This window comes from Trichosurus vulpecula, chromosome 2 (assembly GCF_011100635.1).
Source record: "Trichosurus vulpecula isolate mTriVul1 chromosome 2, mTriVul1.pri, whole genome shotgun sequence".
In the NCBI taxonomy this organism is placed as follows: domain Eukaryota; kingdom Metazoa; phylum Chordata; class Mammalia; order Diprotodontia; family Phalangeridae; genus Trichosurus; species Trichosurus vulpecula.
In genome coordinates, this window is record NC_050574.1 from 311,378,063 (window position 1) to 311,397,867 (window position 19,805).

At 42.7% G+C, this 19,805-nt stretch overlaps 1 protein-coding gene across 7 annotated transcripts in view; it reads right to left on the reverse strand.

Moving 5' to 3' along the window:
* The window catches only part of BIN1 (bridging integrator 1), a 141,207-nt gene extending 124,856 nt beyond the window's left edge, over window positions 1-16,351 (reverse strand). For all 7 annotated transcript variants that reach the window (XM_036744124.1, XM_036744123.1, XM_036744122.1 and 4 more), the window contains exon 1: window positions 16,060-16,351. In XM_036744124.1, coding sequence (XP_036600019.1) covers window positions 16,060-16,143 — 84 coding nt within the window. In that variant the 5' untranslated portion in view covers window positions 16,144-16,351. The remainder of the gene's footprint in view (window positions 1-16,059) is intronic.
* Between the last annotated feature and the right edge of the window lie 3,454 nt (window positions 16,352-19,805).

Consider the following 19,805-nt stretch of genomic DNA (forward strand, 5'->3'; position numbering starts at 1 on the left):
AATATCTGCAGTGTGGCTTCCCTTCTAACGAGCTGAGTGCTGCCCTAACTGGGGAACAAAAAAAGTCCTCACCTAGGAGGGCTAGAAGGAGCTGGGAAAAGAGGCTAGGGTAGGAAATGCACACATCCAAAATACTCGTAAAATTCCTAGTGGGGTTACTGAGAGTCTGATTTTCCAACGTCCCAGTGAAGGCATCTGGCAGGGAAGAGCAAAGGTTGACAGTATGTATTTTCCCATCCCCCACCCCTTCCCTTAGCTTCAACTTCTTCCTTCTCCCTCCCTCATCTGCCATTCATAGGGGTTCTGGGTCAGTGGAATTGACAGGGAAAGGGAGACAGAAGGAAAAGACCAGAGAAAGCTCAAACATGGATGACCCAAAGGGCAACATGGTCAAATATTAACTTGTCCAAGGGCTAAAAAAAAAATGGCCTTGTGCATAACAGGCAGTTCTATTTCTCTGTTGGGTATGGCCCCTTCGAAGCCACTTTCCAAACTTTCTCCTACCCCATAAGTACTGTTCTCTCTACAGATCAACCAGGATCATAGATTCATAGATCACAGGGGACTGGGTCTGCCTCCCATGGATATAGAGAAAATGAGGCCAAAAGAGGTTTGGCAGGTCACCTGCTAAAACAATGGTCATGTGTGGCAGAACCAAAAGGGGAGATCCAGGATTCCTCATCAAGTATAGCCAAGCCTCCTTATTCCGACCCCTTAGATTTCCTTTGGACTGGACCTCTGATTTCATCAGGATCAGCAATCCCCAAGTAAGGAAAACTCTCTACCAAATATAAATCAGCCATTATTCTGAAAATTAGAATCTTAAGGAATGCCTAGAGTGAGGAGGAGGGGTTTAGTTGCTTGCCCAGGGTCACACAGCCAGTATGTCAGAGGCCAGATGGGAAGCCAGGTCATTCAGACACCGAGGCTACCTCTCCTAAAAGATTTGTGTATTTTTCTTGTCCATATTTTCCAGTGCCTGGCAAGGTGCATTGCACACACACACACAGAATGTCCCAAAAGTCTTAGAGATGGTTTAAAGCTATTAATATCTATTAAAATGTTTTAATTAAAGCTATTAAGATAATTTAAAATTATTAAAAACTATTAATAGCTTAAAATACCCTATACCTCAAAGGAGCTGATCTCATGGTCATGGTTACACCATCCATCAATACAATGGAAACCTAACAGCACCTGCTAACCCTAACTAATTCTTACACATTTCCTTCTGTAAATCCTCAATCACTCCAAACACTGTTGGCCTCTCTCTTCTTTTCATATTTCATAGATGCAATGCAACATTCCTCTTTCACTCATGCTGTACTACTGATTGCCCCACCTCCTTCTCTGGCCATCCATGTATTTAATGATGCTTTAGTCTACTTTTCACATATCATCCTTGGCAATAGGCTATCTCCTATTTACACTCACCACTCATCTTTCTACTGCCTTGGGAGGCCACCTAAACTTGTGATTCTTTCGAGAACATGGCATTCATGAATCAAAGGCATATAGCACTAACAAGAGAACAGCTAGTGTGGCAACGTGGACAACAACACTGCACCTGGAGTCAGGAAGACGTGAGTTCAAATCATGCCTCAAATCATTACTAGCTGTATGACCCTGGACAAGTCACTGAATTTGTATCAGAGTGGGGAAGATAATAGCATCCACCTCCCAGGATTGCTGTGAAGATAAGTTTTATAAATTGCTCTGCAAACATTAAAGTGTGATATGATGCTGGCTATTATTCATTATTACACACAGGTGGTTAATAAAATCTTTATTGAACTGAATTACTAACACATTCCATTAAGAAACAGAACAATAGGAGAGATTTCAGAAAAATCTCAATTCTAGTCCTGACCCTGCCACTAACTTGCTGGGCATCTCTGGGCCTCTGGTGCCCTTCTAACTCTAACAGTCTCTACTTCTATGAGCTGGTATCCAGTGACTTATGGGTAAGCAAAAGACCATGAGTGGCTGGAAAAGCCACTGAAAGCTATTCCCATCTGTAATGTCACTGTCATTGTCTTAGTCTGTCATCTGCATAGAGCATCTGTCAAATCCAGAAAGGCAGCGGGCAGAACTTTGGTTCTAATTCAGCAATGACGCACAAATATCAGACATCACCACTGATTCACATGGTCAGTGTCATACTGTCTCTGGAGAGCCAGCCAACCTCTCCTCAACATCTTGTTCTTGTTGGTGAGCTACACTGTCTCCCTTATCATTCTACTCCTACAGACTTCAAGAACTTCTTCCCAGCCCCACCCCTAATAATCTGAAAAAATGCTTCAGAGGGTTAGAATCAGAAATGATAAGGGGAAAGTGGATGAAAAGCAACATGAAAAATCATTCCTATCCATTACTGGTTAGGTATCCTAAGAAAATTCCTGGCCTTCATTATCTCCTCCTTCCTAAGCTACTCCATTAGCCTTCCAACTTGTCTCCCTACCTATCTTCCTACTCCAAACCATCCTCCACTCAGCTGCCAAGGTGATCTTTTTTAAAGCATAGTTTTTCCCATGTTACCCTCTCCCCACTCACTAAACTCCAGTGGCTCCCTATTACCTCCAGGATCAAATATAAAATCCTGTTTGGCTTTTAAATCTCTTGATAATCTGGCTCTTCCTATCTTTCCAGTCTTCTTACATTTTACTCTCCTTTAAAAACTCTATGTTCCTGCTCAATTGGCCTACTCACAATTCCTTGAGCATGAAGCCCTCTCCTGTTTCCATGCATTCTCACTGGCTGTTTCCCCATGTCTGGGGTATCCTTTCCCCCTCACTTCTACCCCTTGGTTTCCCCAACTTCCTTCAAGGCTCAGCTCAAACCACCTTCTTTGTGGTCCCCCTAGTTGCCAGTACCTTTGTCTCCCAAATTATGTTCTATCTCCTCTGTATATACATTATAGGAACTTGGCTATTTACGTTTTGTCTCTGCTGCTGGTACCACTTTTTGCCTATTACAATGTAAGTTCCTTGAGGACAGGGACTATCTTTCTTCATTATGGCATTTGTACTCAGCACAGTTTCTGGCAGTAGGCTCTTCATAAATGCTTATTGCTTTGCCTAGCCTCATATCGCCACTGCTTCAGCATACTGACGCATAGTAAGCATTTAACAAATGTATATTGACTGACTCACTGACAGGGAAAGAAGTTGAGATTCCTATTTGAGGGTGGGAAGGAGAAACTCAGATGGCAATTGGAGAAATGCTAAATACCAAGGGACGATGTCAAAACCAGTTTGAAATTTTTCCCATATTGCAGGATCATAGATTTAGAGCTAAAAGGGAACTCAGATGCCACCGATTCCAACTCCTTCATAATGAAGATGAGAAAACAGAGGCCCAAAGACATTAAGTCACTTATCTAAGGTCACATAAGCTATCAAATGGCAAAGCTGGAATTTGAACCTGGGTGCTCCAAACTCCAAAGTTCTTTACACTGTATGATGCCATTTCATACACTATTGCTACCATCAGAAATTTAACACTGCTTCCTCTAGGGGTTTCCCACAGGGCTACAACCAAGAACCCAGAGAGGAATCCACATCTGGATTTGTCCATCACTTGTATATGTCTCTGCATATCTGCCCATCATTTCCATATGCTTCTGCTGAGGGATATATGCCTGTGCCACAGAATCTCAGGGCATTCATTTGTAAACTATTATTTCATTAGAATTATAGGATGTGAGCAATGGAAGGAGCCATAAAACCATGTTGTCCAACCTCATTTTACAGGTAGAGAAACTGAGGTCCAGATTATCAGTGCTCTCTCAGGATCCCCAATGTATCACGTTCTCTTAGGTTTCTTAATACCCACACCTTTACACTAGCATAATACTACTTTTTTAACACGTCAGAAAACCTAAGGAATGAAAATTATACCTATATGAGTGAGAGACCAGCCAACATGGATAACCAAAGTCCTTGTGCTGGCTATGGGAAGGCATCTGGACACCTTGCCTCCCCAGACACTTTCTTCTCTGTCCCTCTCTCTCTGTGTCTGTCTCTATCTTTCTCTCTCCTTCTCTCTCTCTCTCTCCCTCCCTTCCTCCCTCCCTCCCTCCCTCTCCTTTTTCTCTACCACCATTTAAACAGTGTTTGCGTACAGAAGAAAGTCTGAGGGCCTTCTCTGTCATTCACTGTCTACTTAGGCAAATCAGGTCACCTCTCTTGGCCTCAGTTTCTTATGAATGAAATGAAGGGGTTGTATTAGTTGACCTCTGGAAGTCCTTCCAGCTCCAAATATATGATCTTCTATTAGTCTCACCACAGTCTCAGGGCCTCAGGCAAAGATTTCCCTCTTCCCTAGAAGCACTAGTTATCCATGAGCTAAAAAGGTATTCTCCTTTCCAAAGATATATACATATTAAAAACGGCCTCTGGAAGACCCTTAAGCCTTCAGGAACCCAAAGAGTTAAGCACTAATGGGGGAATTCAGGCATGGTAGTGGTATTATGGGGGAGGTATTTTTTGGTGCCTCTCTAATTCCACCCTAGAGTATTCCACCTACCCTGCCTACCCACCTAGAACCCACCTAGAACCCAGGAGGAAACTGTAGCCATCTCTGAATTGAGGAGGAAGAAGAAGAGGAGAAGGAATGAGTTAAGAGAAGAAAAAGGACAGGAGGTCAGACGCAGTGAAAACCACAAAGTTGCTTTCCAGTTTCTCCAGTGTCCCAGCTGCATAAACATTGCAGTCCCTGGGAGGTCCAGCCTAGAAACACAAGGATGGAGTTGGCAGTGATGGCTTCTGGAGACAGTCTTAGGAGTTCACAACCTCGGCCTTGGCAATCACCACACTGCTTTTACCTGAGTCCCAACACCCTTTCCTAATTCTCATCTCACTGAAGGCCCCAAAGCTCTGCAGGCACTGTGCAAATGGGGGCCAAGTGAGGCCACCCGGGGAGGGGAGGAAATTTGCCCAAGGTCACACATCATGTCAAAGGTAAAACTGAATCAACTTCTCCAGCACTTCAGCTCCATTCACTAAGTTATAACCAAGTTTTCCTAACTGGTTCTTTATTAATTTAGTGTTTTATAATGGCTTTTTCCTTCCACTGTTAATCCTGAAAGGAGCTTCTGCCAGGAGGTATGTTTTTGAAAAACAAACACAAAGTACAAATGCTGGCGGTCATAGAAACAAAAACCCTCAGGGAATCACAGAATCGCGTAGTTGGAAAAGACCTCATATGAGAGGGGAAACCCCTGTGCCCAGCCAGCCAACAGCCTTTCATTTAACTCAACTTGCATTCACTTTCAGATGATGCTATTCGTTAGGAAGATTTTCCTTCACGTTCCACTGAATTCTGCCTCAACGCAACTTCCCTCTCCCTGCTTCTCTCTTGGTAGGGAGACCAAGTAAGAGAAATCTAGGCTCTCTTTCTTCCACATACCAGCCCCACAAATATCTCTTGTATGTAGTTATTTCCAAGTTGTCTCCATAGTTTTTTACCTTGTCAGAAACCTAAGGAATGCAAATTATACCAGTGTGAGTGGGAGACCAGCCAACATGGATGACCAAAGTCCTTGTGTCTGGCTATGGGAAGGCGTCTGGACACCTTGCCTCCCCAGACACTTTCTTCTCTCTCTCTCTCTCTCTCTCTCTCTCTCTCTCTCTCTGTCTCTCTCCCTTTTCTCCACCATTATTTAAACAGTGTTGGTGTACTTTGGGGGCTGGGACTATGCTTTAAATTTTTTTTGTATGCTCACCACTTAACTAACTAAATTAGGTGCTCTTAATCTGGGGTTCATGGACTCCAAAGGGATCTGTGAACCTGGATGGGAACAAAATTATATTCTTCAATTAACCTCTAACTGAAATTTAACTTCTCCTTCAATTCTGAATGTAGGTAACATTATTCTGAAGAGTGATCCCTAGACTTTGCTGCCAAAGGAGTCTGTGATACAAAAAAAAGGTGGGGGGTGGGGAGAATTCTTGGATTAAATGAAGACAATAGTGACTTTTCCCATAAATCTTGTCCTTGTCCAAGCTAAACATCCTGAATTCTTTCAACCTGGCCTCTGTGGGAATGACTGAGGTCCTCCATCATCCAAGTTGCCATCCTCTGAAGGCTCTTCACCTTATTATTGATAGAATATAAGATTTCTGAGGGTTTAAAGACTGCCTCATTTTTGTCTCTGTATCCCCACTACTAGCACTTAATAAATGTTTGTTGATTATCAATGCCCTTCCTAAAACTGGCACCCAGAAGAGAATATGATTGACCAATGTGGACGCCATACGTCTCTTAATGTGGCTTAAGAGTGAATTAACTTTTTTGGTGGTCATAGATCATTATTTCATAGTGAGCTTGCAATTTACCAAAATTCCCCAAATCTTTTTTCAGATGAACTGTAATCTAACCAAGATTCCTCTATCTTGTACTGTGATGATGATTTCAAACCCCTTCTTCATAGGTGAAGAAAGAGCAACTTTTAAACCTTCCTTCAGAAAAGGACAGATTCAATCATACTACCTCAGCCCTAGCTGGGTTTTGATGATAGTAAACACTTGGTATATATTGGTTAAATTGAAAAATTCCCCTCTATTCCAAACAAAAGACAGAGTAATCATGGTTCCCCATCTCTCCTGGGGGACAAAATAAGGAAGCAGCCCAAAGATGATCAGGAAGCATTTGGGCCAGAGCCTAAGCAGACCACTCCTGACTTGGAAGGACCCTGCAACAATACAGGAAAATTGAGGGAAAAAGCTCCACAAACCAGGAAAAAGTCTCATCTGTCTAAGGCAATTTCGTTGTGACCAAGTCAGAAACCCAGTTTCAATCATAATGTTAGAGAACTTTTTTGTTTGTATCTTTTTTCTCTTCTTATTCAATTTGTGTTTCTCCTAATCCCTCCATTTTATAGATGAAGAAGGGCTAAGGTTATAGGAAGAAGAAAAGATGAAGGAAAGGACCCAAGTGTACAAAAATGTTTATAGCAGCACTTTGTGTCATAGCAAAGAATTGGAAACAAAGTAGGTACCCATCAATTGAGGAATGGGAAAATAAACTGTGGTATATGAATGTAATGGAATGAGCCAATCCAGGAGAACAATTTATACAATGACCATAATAATGTAAAGGAAGACAATCTGAAAGACTATAGCACTCTTATCATGGCAGTAACTTCAGAAGACTGTTGACAAAGCATGCTTCCCACTCCTCAACAGAGATGATTGATGGACCAGAGTATATAGAATGAGACATACATTTTCAGGTATCAGCAATGTATTGAATTGTTTTTGCTTGAAGAAAGAGCTTCTACAGAAAGAGGGAGATAGGTAAGTTAGTGAGTGGGTAGTGAGAGAGATACCAATGAAGGGAATAAAAGAGCATCAATATGACATTTTTTTAAAGTATACAGAAGAAAACAAAAGGGCAATTGTGTTTATTACTGCTAAATCTGATACACACTTTAAAAAAGCAAACTGAATCACAACAAAATCCACGGTTTTAGATGTATTCTGTTTTGTTCTTCCTTGCATACTGAAATGTGCTTACTGATGACTAAGTTCATAATAAAAGAGAAAATAACACAAGGGTGAAATAATTTGTCAAAGTCATACAGGTGTAGCAGAAAGAAGTCAAAACCCAGAATACCCATGGCTGGGGAAGAAGGCTTCAGTTCCAAGATGGAGCCCAGCACTGATCTGAGATGGCAGCAGGAGACCCAATTAAAACAGTTCTAAAGTTAAGTCAGAGATCCACAACTGGGCGGAAAGAAAGTACAGGAGATAAAGAAAAAGATGAGAGTCATTCAACTCGAGATGATTAAAGCCAATGAAATCCCAGAGACAGCAGGCACTTCTATCCTTCCCAAAGCCTGGGCAACTTATTTGATCCTCAAACACATCCTATGATGTTGGCAGAGCATTCATTCTTTTATCCAACCAGCCAACAAACATTTATTAAGACTTTTTATGTGCAATAAAGTCTTCTATGAACTGAGAAAGACAAAAAGATAAATGAATGAATGGACAAATAGATAATAGATAGATAAATGCAGAAAAAATAGTCCCTGACTTCAAGGACAACTATTATCCTACCTTACAGTTTCATAGGTTTTAAAAGGTACTCTTGGTATGGAAATTTTCTTTCCCAGTCTAAAACTACAGCTTCTCTGCAATTCAGTTTTGGACGGTTGCTTCGGACATTGAAAAGTTAAGTGACTTGCTCTCAGTCATAAAATTAGCCTGTGTCAGAGTCAAGACTTAAATTGAGATCTTCCTAACCCCAAGGCTAGCTTTTCCATTTAATAAATAAGTAAACATAGTTCAATGAGTCAATCAGATGTTACATGTCTATAAATGACATGGCAGGGACTAGAACTCAGATCTACTGACTCCCAGTTTAGTATTCTGTGCCTGAAGAGAAAACTAAGGAACTTGACAGTTAAAATGGAGAAGGCAGGGGAAAGAAACCTAGAGAAGGGGAGAATCTAGATTTAACACCACCAATTTCCAGAGGAAATTGCCTAAGGTGCAAGTTTTCTCTATCTACCTTTTCTGTGAGGTTGAAAAGGCTAGGGTAAGGACTTTCAGAAGTGAACACATTTTGCATGACTTTGTCTTTATAATGGGTTTTGTATTTCTTACCTTCTCAATGGGTGGGGGTGGGTTAGGGTAAGGGAGAAAAATCTGGAACTGAAAATAAAATAAAATTGAATTTTTAATTAGATAGACAAATCTAAAAAAAAGAAAGTGAACGCAAGTTTTGGTGGAAAGAGTTAAACCCAAGTAAGGCCATCACAGCCCATTGGTACACAGTTAAGTCAGACCAAAAGCCAACTAAAATTCCTATGGGCCACTTTGCTCTTTCTTCTCTCTATTCAAAGGATGTATAAATATCTCTCTATTCTTTACCCAACAGCTCCTCTGCAAGAAATCATTTGATGAAACTCGATACCCTACCTCACCCACACCAGAAGACCATACATTTCAACAGTGCACAATCTGTTCTAGTGCCCTTCTCTACAATATGTGGTTTCAAGTTACCAAATGTATTACTATTTGCAATCTCTATACTTGGTTCTGGGGATACAAATGCAAGACCACACCAGTCCCTGTCTTCAAAGAGTTTACATTCCACTGGAAGATACAACACGTCCATCCAAGGCAAGTATAGTATGAGGGAGAGAACCCTAACAACGGAGGAAGGACAGAGAAATCAGGAAAGCCTTAGATGGGGGGACACCTGAGCCGAGCCTGGAAAGAAGATAAGCTTTTTAAGAGTGTGGTGAGGAAGGCGTGCATTATAGGCATGGCAGCTGGCCAACTCACCAAGTCAGCAGATGGAATATTGAATTTGAGGGCTCTAGTGCAGTTTGACTGAAATATACAATGTGCAAAGGGAAGAAACGTGAAATAATGCTAGAAAGGCAACCTGGTGCCAAATTACAAAGAACCATTAGCATCATTAAATTAACTAGCTTTTCACATAGCTTTTTAAGGTTTGCAAAGTGTTTTTTTTTCATATATTATTTCATTTGATCCTTACAACAAACCTGAGATGTGTATACTATTATTATCCCCATTTTACACATGGGGAAATGGAGGTACAAATGGTGCAGTGACTTGTCCAGGGACACGCAGCTAATAAATATCTGAGGTAGCATTTTAATTCAGGTCTTACTGACTTTAAGTCAGGTACTCTATCCACTACTCCATCTAGCTGCATTTTGCGGAGATGTTTAAATTTTACCCTGGAGGCAACAGGAAGTCTCTGTAGATTTTTTAGCAGAGAGGTCTATATATAATCCAATCTGAGCCTTGGGAAGATTATTTTGACAATTATTGGGAGGATAAATCAAAGAAGGGGGAGAGAAAAAGCATAGAGGGTCAATTAGGAGGGTGTGACAATAGCCCAAACAAGTAGCGAGCAGCCCCATAAGTGGAGAGGAGACAGATGGAAGAGGCAGAGTCAAAAAGGCTTAGCAATAATTGAAATATGTAGGGTGAGGGAGAGGAAAGAGCCAAGGGTAACTCTAGGTTTATGAACTTGGATAAACAGAAGGATGCTGGCACCCTCCACAGACATAGGGACGGGACAGAGAAGAGCTAGGCTTAGTGAGGAAGGTGATGAGTTCTGCTTTGGACTTGTTGAATTGGAGGTGCCACAAGAATGTGGCCAGGAATTGGAAAGATTTTACAAAAACCAACCTAAGATGTGGAATGTCGCGCGTGCTATTGGATATAATCAGCAAGGTGGCTTTTTCCAGCTTTTTTTTTTGCAAGAGAAGTCTTGCCAGACAGTAAAGGATGGGGGGGAGGGGTGGTGAGGGGGAGGGAATGAATATATTCAGAAATCAATGTGATATAAAGATAAGAGACATCAACAAAATTTCTAAAATTAAATTAAATTAAATCAGAATCAAGTCCTTTAACTTGGCATTCAGGGCTCTTTCCACATTTAAGTATATCTTGTGAGGAACCTTATAAGGAATTGGAACTCTGAAACTTCAATCTGGATTTGTATATCTCTGTAAATGATAAAGGTTAAGAAGGAGTAAGGACAAGAGGCCAGGTTCCTTTGTTAATATATTCAGGAAGGAGGGGAAGGGAGTGAATTTAATTAAATTAAAATTTAAAAAATTAAATTAAATTTTTTAAAATTAACCCAACAACTGTCAGTTGGTTCAATCATTCTGGAAAACAATTTGGAATTATTCAAGAAAAGTGACTAAATTATTCATATTCTTTGACCTAGCAAACCTAGTGCTGGGCATCTATTTCCAAGGAAGTCAAAGACAGAAAGAAAAACTCTACATGTTCCAAAATATTCATAGAAACACTTTTCGTAATAGCAAAAAAAAAAAAACAAAAAAAAAAAACTAGAAATTAAGGTGGATGCCCATCATTTGGGAAATGGCTGAGGAAAGTGTGATACATAAATATAATGGAATACTTTTCATTTTATCTTAAGTGGCCTCTCTATTCCTCACATATGATGCTTCCTCCTTTTTCTCTCTGCCTTGGCACTGGCTATCTTCTTGTGCCTAAAATGTATTCCTCCCTTCCTCACTTCTTGCCTCTTTGAGTCCCTGTCCTCTTTCAAAACAAAGCCTTCTACATGAAGTCTTTTCCTATCACCACAAGTGCTTCTACCTTCTCTTTCAAATGACCTTGTATTAACAGCTTTGTACTTATTTGCATTTATTTTCTTCATTATTCCATATGGAGGAACTCTATCATGTATTATATTTGTATCCCACCACATAGAGCAGTGCCTAGCACATAGTAGGCACTTAATAAAAGTTTACTGATTGACTATACCATGGTCACTCCTTTACTTTTTTAATAAAGAATAGCATTTTAAATAGATGTCTTCATACCCAATACTCATAATATCCGAACTATTTGATACTAAGGATTCCCAGACTACAAAGACTTAAGAGAAGAAATCAAAACTGTGTGGGAGGAGCAGGATGAAATAAATACACATCATCTCATCATTCTGGCTGATACAAGAGTTCTCCAGAATGTTTTACACCACAGTACTTTTATTCAATTACAAAAATACATCCTTTTATCCTCCAAAATGGTCTCTTAAATAATAAACATAAAAGAAACACAATAAACATGAAAGCATATAGTAGACCATTGCTTGTCCTGAGTGATTTGTAATGATACATTAAACTATACAAGTTGCCAAGGTACTTTCCTGACCACAAATCTCGAAGGCAAACAATTTAGGTATGATTATCCCCATTTTACAGATGAAGGCCCAGAGGCTGAGAACGATGAAGTTATTTGACCATAGTATAGGGCCAGTAACGGGCAGAGCTACAATGTCATTAAGCCTAGAGCGCATTGCATTTACTTTCTTTTAAAATGAAACTCCAAGCACCCAACTTTCAGCTCCTTGAGAAAAGTCCAAAAAGATTTTTATTGCTACATATTTTATTCTTTCTTTTACTTCTCAACAAATAATTTCCATCCTCAAAAAAATCATGAATAGTTGCCACTGTCTTCAGGATCAAGTCCTTTAACCTGGCATTCAGGGCTCTCTCCACATTTAAGTATATCTTGTGAGGAACCTTATAAGGAATTGGAACTCTGCAGCTTCAACCTGGATTTATATATCCCTGTAAATGATAAAGGTTAAGAAGGAGTAAGGATAAGAGACCAAGTTCCTTTGTTAATATATTCAGGAAGGAGGGGAAAGGAGTGAATTTATATAGTGCCTACTATGTGCCAGGTACTATACTAAGCATTTTACTTTTTTTTATAGTTGAGGAAACTGAAGCAAACAGGGGTTAAGGGACTTGCCCAAGATCACACAGCTAATAAACATCTAAGGTTGAATTTGAACTCAGGTCTTCCTGACTAGCCCCAGAGTGCTATTCACTGTACCACCTAGCAGCCTCTATTCACACACTCAATGCTTCCTAGGAGTTAGAGGCATCTAAAGGTGAAAAGGACTGCCTTCCAAACTGGAATCATAATAACTACAATAGTAGCTGACATTAATTCAGAACTTTAAGGCTGGCAAGGTGCTTTATATACAATAATTTCATTTGATCTTCACTATAGCCCTTAGAGTTTTGTGTTCCCTTAAGTAGAGGTCCTACAGAAACAGTTGGATGACTACTTGTCAGCAGTAGGATTCTTGTTCACATACCAGCTGAAATAAATGGTGATTTAGGTCTCTTCAAATTCAAAATTTCTATGATTCTGATTCTTTGACATTCACAGAATGTCATTTACATGTATAGATACATAGATTTAGACATATGAGGAGAGAAACAGAAAGACAGACTGCCCCCTGGTCCAGTGGTTTTTTTGGTTGGTTTTGTTTGTTTCTTTGTTTCGTCTATGTCATACTATCTCTCATAAAAGTAAGAGATAGCTAGAGGAATTTAGAGGAGGAAGAGGTCACTGAACCAGGGACATATCACAGAAGAATTAATTTTGGACAAACAGAAAAGATAGGAAAATGAGGATGAGAGAACACTATATTCTTGGAACCCTGCCCAGGGTTACTATTAAATCTGTCTTTTAGGTTGAGTGGAGAAGATGTCTCAGAGCTACTCCTTGTCTTCCACCTCTTCACCACTGTAAAGGAAGCAATGTCAAGTGAAATATCACCTCCTTAGCCTTTCAATGGAGATCACCTAGGTAAAGGTTTGAAGAGGGTACATACCCACTTACCAGCCCCCCTGACAGTCTAATCTAACCCCTGCTGGCCAGCTGGTAGAGGGTCTAGCCTCTGGAAGTCAAACAAGATCAGAAATTAAATGAGAAGAGTTGGATGTGGGTAGAGAGTAATAACACCTATTATCCCTATGCATAGAGCACAATATTTACGTCCACTGAAAGAGGTTACACATGCTGCAGAGGATTGTTAATGAAGGCAAAGGAGAGTCAGCCCCATCTGAGGAGGGATATGAATATGGAGGCCAAATCGAAGGGTCAGAACTTAAAGACTCCTCTGGCCATAGCTCAGGAGAGGAGGGATCTAGCTCAGGAGGAGAGCTGCTATCAGTGCATCTGTTTACCTGCCCAATAATCTGCTTTATGGTGGCATCTGACAGGTATAACCCTAGGATTTGGGCTGGGGAAAAAGAGAAGCCAGCCTGTCCCAGCACTTCAGACAGGTCCTATGTACTCCGAACTCCCACTAGTGAGATGGATGAGTCAAGGCCTTCCAGGCTAACAATAGCTTTCTATAAACACATTAATCCCCCCATCAGTTGGGGGAGGGGATAGTTAGAGCGCAGATCTGTAGTCTCCATGAGCTCTGGAAGACAGCAAAGAATGCATACACATACACACATACACATACATACACACACACACACACACACACACACACACACACACACCCCTCTCTCTCCTCAAAAACACTCAGAGGTCTCCCTTCTTAAAAGCGTTTGTGCTCAGAGAAACAAATCATAGAGGGAAGGAAGAAAATAAACAGAGATAATGCTATTCCCAACCCTAAATCACATGGTCAAAGAACATCCCTGGGGAGCAAAGGCTTCAAGGCAACTCGGGGAGCCACAGTGGCCTCAGCTGCAAAAGTCATTCGTTTATAAACCTTAACAACCAATTGGTTGGAAAAAGGAGACCCCAGATGGTGAAGGGGGTTGATTTCAGACTAGGCCTTCAGTCTTTACAAGCAGGCTAGCAGATCCCCCCCACGGGAGGGATGGGAATGGGGGTGGGGAAGGAGAGAAAATATCGTTTCAGGAGGGGAGGGCAGGGGAGAGGGGCAGCCCTGCTCTCTTCCCAAAGATTATAGGGCCAGATTCTGCATTCTCAGGATTTCAGAGTCAAAGCCGGCAATGGGAAGTTGCGTCAGCAGCAGCCGTGATCCAAATTCTATAAACCCAGGAGGTAGTCTGGAATGGAACACACATACACTCACACGCACATAAACCCACCCACCCACCAATCCTCGGATTTCCTGCGCTCCCTGAGCATGGCCCCTGACAGGAGATGGGATTTTAATGTGGTTCACGCCAGGGCACCGGGGAAGCCCTTAGCTCCCACCCCTGCTAGAACTCATTTATCCCCCTACAGGGATGTCTGATTCTTCAAGGGCCCTCAGACACAAACAGTAAGGATCTAGGGGCTCAGAGGAGGATAGGGTCAGGGTGTGTCATGGACTTCCAAGAGTCAGCAATTTTTCAGAGGCCTGCACAGTATTCCACTCTCCCGTTCCTTACCACAAGGCATTTACCCTTGCTTCCCACTGCTTCCAAGCATCTAATGCCCAAGAACTTCTCAATGATAGCCTAGAATCCTTCCGCCCAGGAGGCATCTCCAAACCCCACCGCTACTCCAAAGCCCAATTCTCCTTTTCCCCTAAGTGTGGGACATCCAACTATCTCCTATTTGGGTAACTCGGTTGATGTTGGGGAGAAGGGAACCCTTTCTTAAATTAGCTTAAATATCCCTAGAAGAATTCCCTTCTTATTTAGTGAAGGGATCATACAATACATGGGGAGAAATATGCGGGATTTCCCTCCGTATACTCTGCTGCACAATCCTCCCGTCTTAAGAAAACTAGGGGAAGAACGGGAAGCCCCAAACACAGCCGGAGAGACGCAGGATTCCTGTTTTAGCTGAAGCTTTTAAAGGTGTATAAAGAAAAAAAGAGAAAGATTTAGGGAGTGGAAGGCTAGAGTACCACCTTGCCTCTGGACACTGAAAATTTATTCTGAATAGATGGAGGTGGTTAGGGAAATCCTTAAATGGGGACTCTATAAGGGGGAGCTATGGGGCTTCCTCCACCTTGCCATTGTGAATAAATGTTATTCTGAGGCTGAAAGAACAGGTGTGTCCCCCACACTGGTGTGTCCACCTCAGAACATTTTTTATCATGAAATCTAGCCGCTTACCCCGGTGCCAGACTCTTCAGTCCTCACCCGGCTGGGGGACACAGAGCTTGTCACCATTCACCATTCCTCCCTCCCCTCCTCGCCTCTCCCTCCCAGTGGAGGTTTCGGGGATTCCCCCAAAAGGAATCATAGAGAAGAGCCCCCAAGGACAACATGAGGCTAAAATTCTCACAGAGAATGTTTTGGGAAACACTGTGCAGGGGTTGGGGAAAAAAAGAGCTGCAATCCCCAGGGACAGGGAAAGGACGCAAGATTTAGGGAAGTCACCTGGAGAGAAGAGCTCAGGGATGACGGATTGGGTCCGTCCGGCGCCCAAAGCTCTCCAGTTGCCAGGCCATATGGTGGCCCGCTCCTCGCCCCACCCCCTCCAGAGGGCTCCCGGAGCCAAGGGGACCGAGGGCGCAGGTACCCCAAACCCTCCGTTACTACAGTGACAGGACAGAGCTAGGGCAAGACGTAACATGGAACGGCAAACGGAGAATGCATGGGGGGGGGGGGGTCTTCTGAAATGACAGGTACGCGTGCACACACACACACACACACACACACACACACACACTCTGCAATGACAGCCCAGGTTGCTATGTTAGTGCAAAAGAGGTGAGTGGATGAGTAGCATTGAAGAACACTGCTTGTCCCCACCCCACTTGCTAGAGATACCAGACCCCGGCCCCCGACGACCCCGGCGCATCCTTTACCTTTTCCTGCGCTCGGGTGAGTTTCTTCTGTACGTTGCTGGCTATTTTCCCTGCGGTCACTCCCTTACTGCCTAGCTCAGCCATCTTGTCCTCCAGCCTTTCTTTTCTTTCCCCCAACACTAGTTTAATTGCCAATTAAATCTAGGTAGGTGTGCGTGTGCCCGGGAGGCGGGTGCACTAATGCAGCGGGCTAAAGCCTACATAGAGCTCCGCGCCTCCGACGCCGCGCGCTCTCTCGCAGCCTCAGAGCCGGAGAGGGAGAGGGAGAGAGCGAGAGAGGGAGAGAGAGCGAGAGAGGGGGTGGAGAGGAGGAAGAGGGAGGAGGGGGAAGGGCGGAGAAGGAGGAGAAGGGGAGGGGGCAGAACCACCCCAGCCAGAAATAATGGTCATCGATGGCCCCCCCTTCTCCCCCCACCCCCCACCAGCTGCTGGACAAGATACAGCCTTTTAAAGAGACAGCGCCCCCGAGGGCCAGCCACTGGGCCGGCCTTAAAGGAGCCGAGCCCCTGCCACCTCCCAGTAGCCCTAGGGAAGGAGGTAAGGGGCGGTAGGTGGAGAAAGAGGAGGAGCCGGGACTGGGGAGGGAGGTGGAGATGAGGAAAAAAAAAAAAAAGAGACTCCCTCTAGAGGTTTCAGGCGACAGGGGCCCCCTAGGGTGGAGGGGTGAAATGGTGGAGGGTGGAGGCGGGAACGGGGAGTTGCGAATAAATAAATACATACTGTAAGTCATCATCTCTCTTCCCACGCGACTCGCTTCTTCCTTTCTTTTTTTGCCCCACGTCATCGTGTTCACCCCCTACACACACACACACACACACACACACACACACACGAGAAAAGAAGCTAAAAGCCAAAATTCGGTGGCTTTTAAACTAAGGATTTTAGGGAAAGATGTGTTTTTTTATAGACCCTCAGAACCCTAAGGATGTATGAGATTTTAATAGCCGAGGTAAAATCTGGCTCGATGGATATCTCTATGCCCTCCCCTCCCTCTTTCTTTCCCTAGACTTGGAGGGAAAAGGAGATGATAATGCAATTTGTCAATGGTGGGAGGCAGTGTGGAATGGTGGGAAAGGGTCCGACTTTGGAGTAGCGAAGACCTGGGATCAAGTTTTCCTCCTGAAGTATGCTCGCCTGTCACCGTAGGCAAGTCATTTAATCTCTCAGGGTCCAGACAAGTCTAAGTTATCAAAGACTTGCCTATCCTCACAAGTGGAGAGGGTTTTCTCACATGGATCTCCCCTTCACCACTAAAATCACAGTTCTGAAATCACAGTCCCTCGCCCAATGTTAATTGTCATAAGATGCAATTATCATAAACTACTGAGCCAAAAGGGCACAGACTATTCTGATGCATCAGTCAGAAAGTATTTCATTTAATGCACAAAAACATTTATTCATTGCCTACCACGTGAAAGGCCCTGTGCTAGAATCTGGGGGTATAAAGACTAAAAATAAACAGTCCCTACCCTCAGAGAGCTTATATCCTTCTGTGAGGATACAACAGACACAGAACTGAATAAAATATAAGGAAACAGGAAGAGGAAGGATAACAACAGGAGAGGATCAAGGAAAGTCAGAGACATTGCATTTAAAACTCTGCAATCTAGCTCCCAGGTACCTTTCCAGTCCTATTTTGTTGTTGCTGCTGTTGAATTCCTTCCCCTTTTTCCATTCCAGTGAAACTGGCCTCCTTTCTGTTACCCCGAACCACCTTTCATATTCCATTGCTTTTGCACAGACTGTCTCTCAGAGTTGCTTGTTTCCTTTCCAGCTCAGTTCAGGTGCCGCCTTTCCCCATGTCCCCTCTCCCACCCAGTTGTTAATGCCCTCTCTCCAGTGAAAACACACATTTTTCTATATACTTTGTATTTGTTCACTTATATACAAGTTCTATCTTCCTCCTCCGCTCCTAGCCTGATGTAAGCTACTAGAGGGTAGGGACTTGACCAAGGCTTTGTCTTTGTAACCCTGGCACAGAGGGGGGGAACCTTTGTCCCGGAGGCCACATGTGTGGCCCTTTCACTGAATCCAAACTTCAGAACCCTGGGAAGTTTGGATTCAGTCAAAGGGCCTAACTTGAGGACCTAGAGGACCTCCAGGCTGAAGGTTCCCCACCCCTGCCCAAGTACCTTGCACTCCCAACCTACCTGATATAAAATCAATAAACATTTATTGAACTGCATTTAAAATGAATTAAATTGAATTACCCCCAAAAGATAACAACTAAACAAAGTCTCCAAATAAGGATTCAGGTGGTGAAAGGAGAAGTATAAAATCCAGTTGGGTCCCTTCAGGATCTTATAGCAGAGAAAGTTCTAGGCTGCTGATGGAAAGTCTTCTCTGCCCCTCCAAAGTTCACAAGGTCCTCTTCTTTAGGAAGTGGGTAGAGAAGAGAGGAGACATAGTCAGAGGCACTCTCCTATTCCCCAACAGATTCCTTCTCAAGGGTTTTGCTGGAAACTTCTAACTTCTACCATGCTAAATGTTCAAATTTCTGTTTCCAAACCAGATCAAAGGTCTTATATGAGTAGAATAGAGTGTGACCAGGCTCCTAAATCAACCCAACCAAATTGTGAGTAATCATTTCACTTCATCCAGTGGCCTTCATGATTTTTAAATTGATGGGCTGGACTTTTCCCACAGTTAGTCTACTGTTGATTGAATCAATAGAGATGCCTAGGTCTTGTCACAGATCTACATAACCAGCATAATCATAATCCAGCAGATCCTCTCTCTTGGGCTACAGTCATATGTCACTATCTGCCTTTGGACATCCCTAACTGGATGCCCAGTAGACAAATACACAGCAAATCTGATTATCTTTCCCCTCGAGGCCTCCTCTCTCCTAAACTTCCCTATTTCTCCCAAGGATGCCACTATCCTCTGAATCACTCTTGCCAGGCATCCTCAGCTACTCACTCAAACACACTCCACATATCCAATCTCTTGTCAAATATTATTATTTTTATCTTTAAAACATCTTCCATAAATGTCCTCCTCTCACCACTAATACAATCGCTACTATTGGAATAGACTTCTAATTGATCTTCTCAAGTCTCTCCCTGCTCTAATTCATACTCCACTCAGCTCCCAAAATGATTTTTCTAAAGAGTAAGTCTGAATAAAAAAAAAAAAAGAGCAAGTGTGACCATATCATCCCCTTGCTCAATGAACACTACTGGTTCCCTATTACCTCTAGGATCAAATATAAAATCCTCTTTGGGGTATTTAAAGCTCTTCATCACCTGGCCTTTTCCTACCTTTCCAGTCTTGTTATGCTTTATACTCCAAACTCTTATACTCCAAACACTTTAGGATCTAGCTATGGAGACTCCTTGCAATTCCTCCAATACAACACTCCATCTTTTGAGTCCACATCTTTACAATGGCTGCCCCCCTCAGCTGGAATGCCTTCTCACCTCTGCCTCTTGGTTTAGTTGGCTTCCTTCAAGATAGCTCAGATCTCATCTGTAGGAGCCCTTTCCTGATCTTACCAACTGTTAATCACTTCCCTCCCAGATGGTCTTCTATTTACTCTGTATATACCTTACATACCTGATTATTTCCTTGTTGTCCTGGAGCTTACCCCATTGGAACATAAATTTCCTTAGGGTAGTGACTGTTTTTATCTTTTATTGTATTCTTCATGTTTAGCAGAATGGCTGGTATGTAATAAGTGTTTAATGAATATTTGTCTTACTGTTGACCATATACAAAATTAATACGGGGCTGGAAGAAGTGAC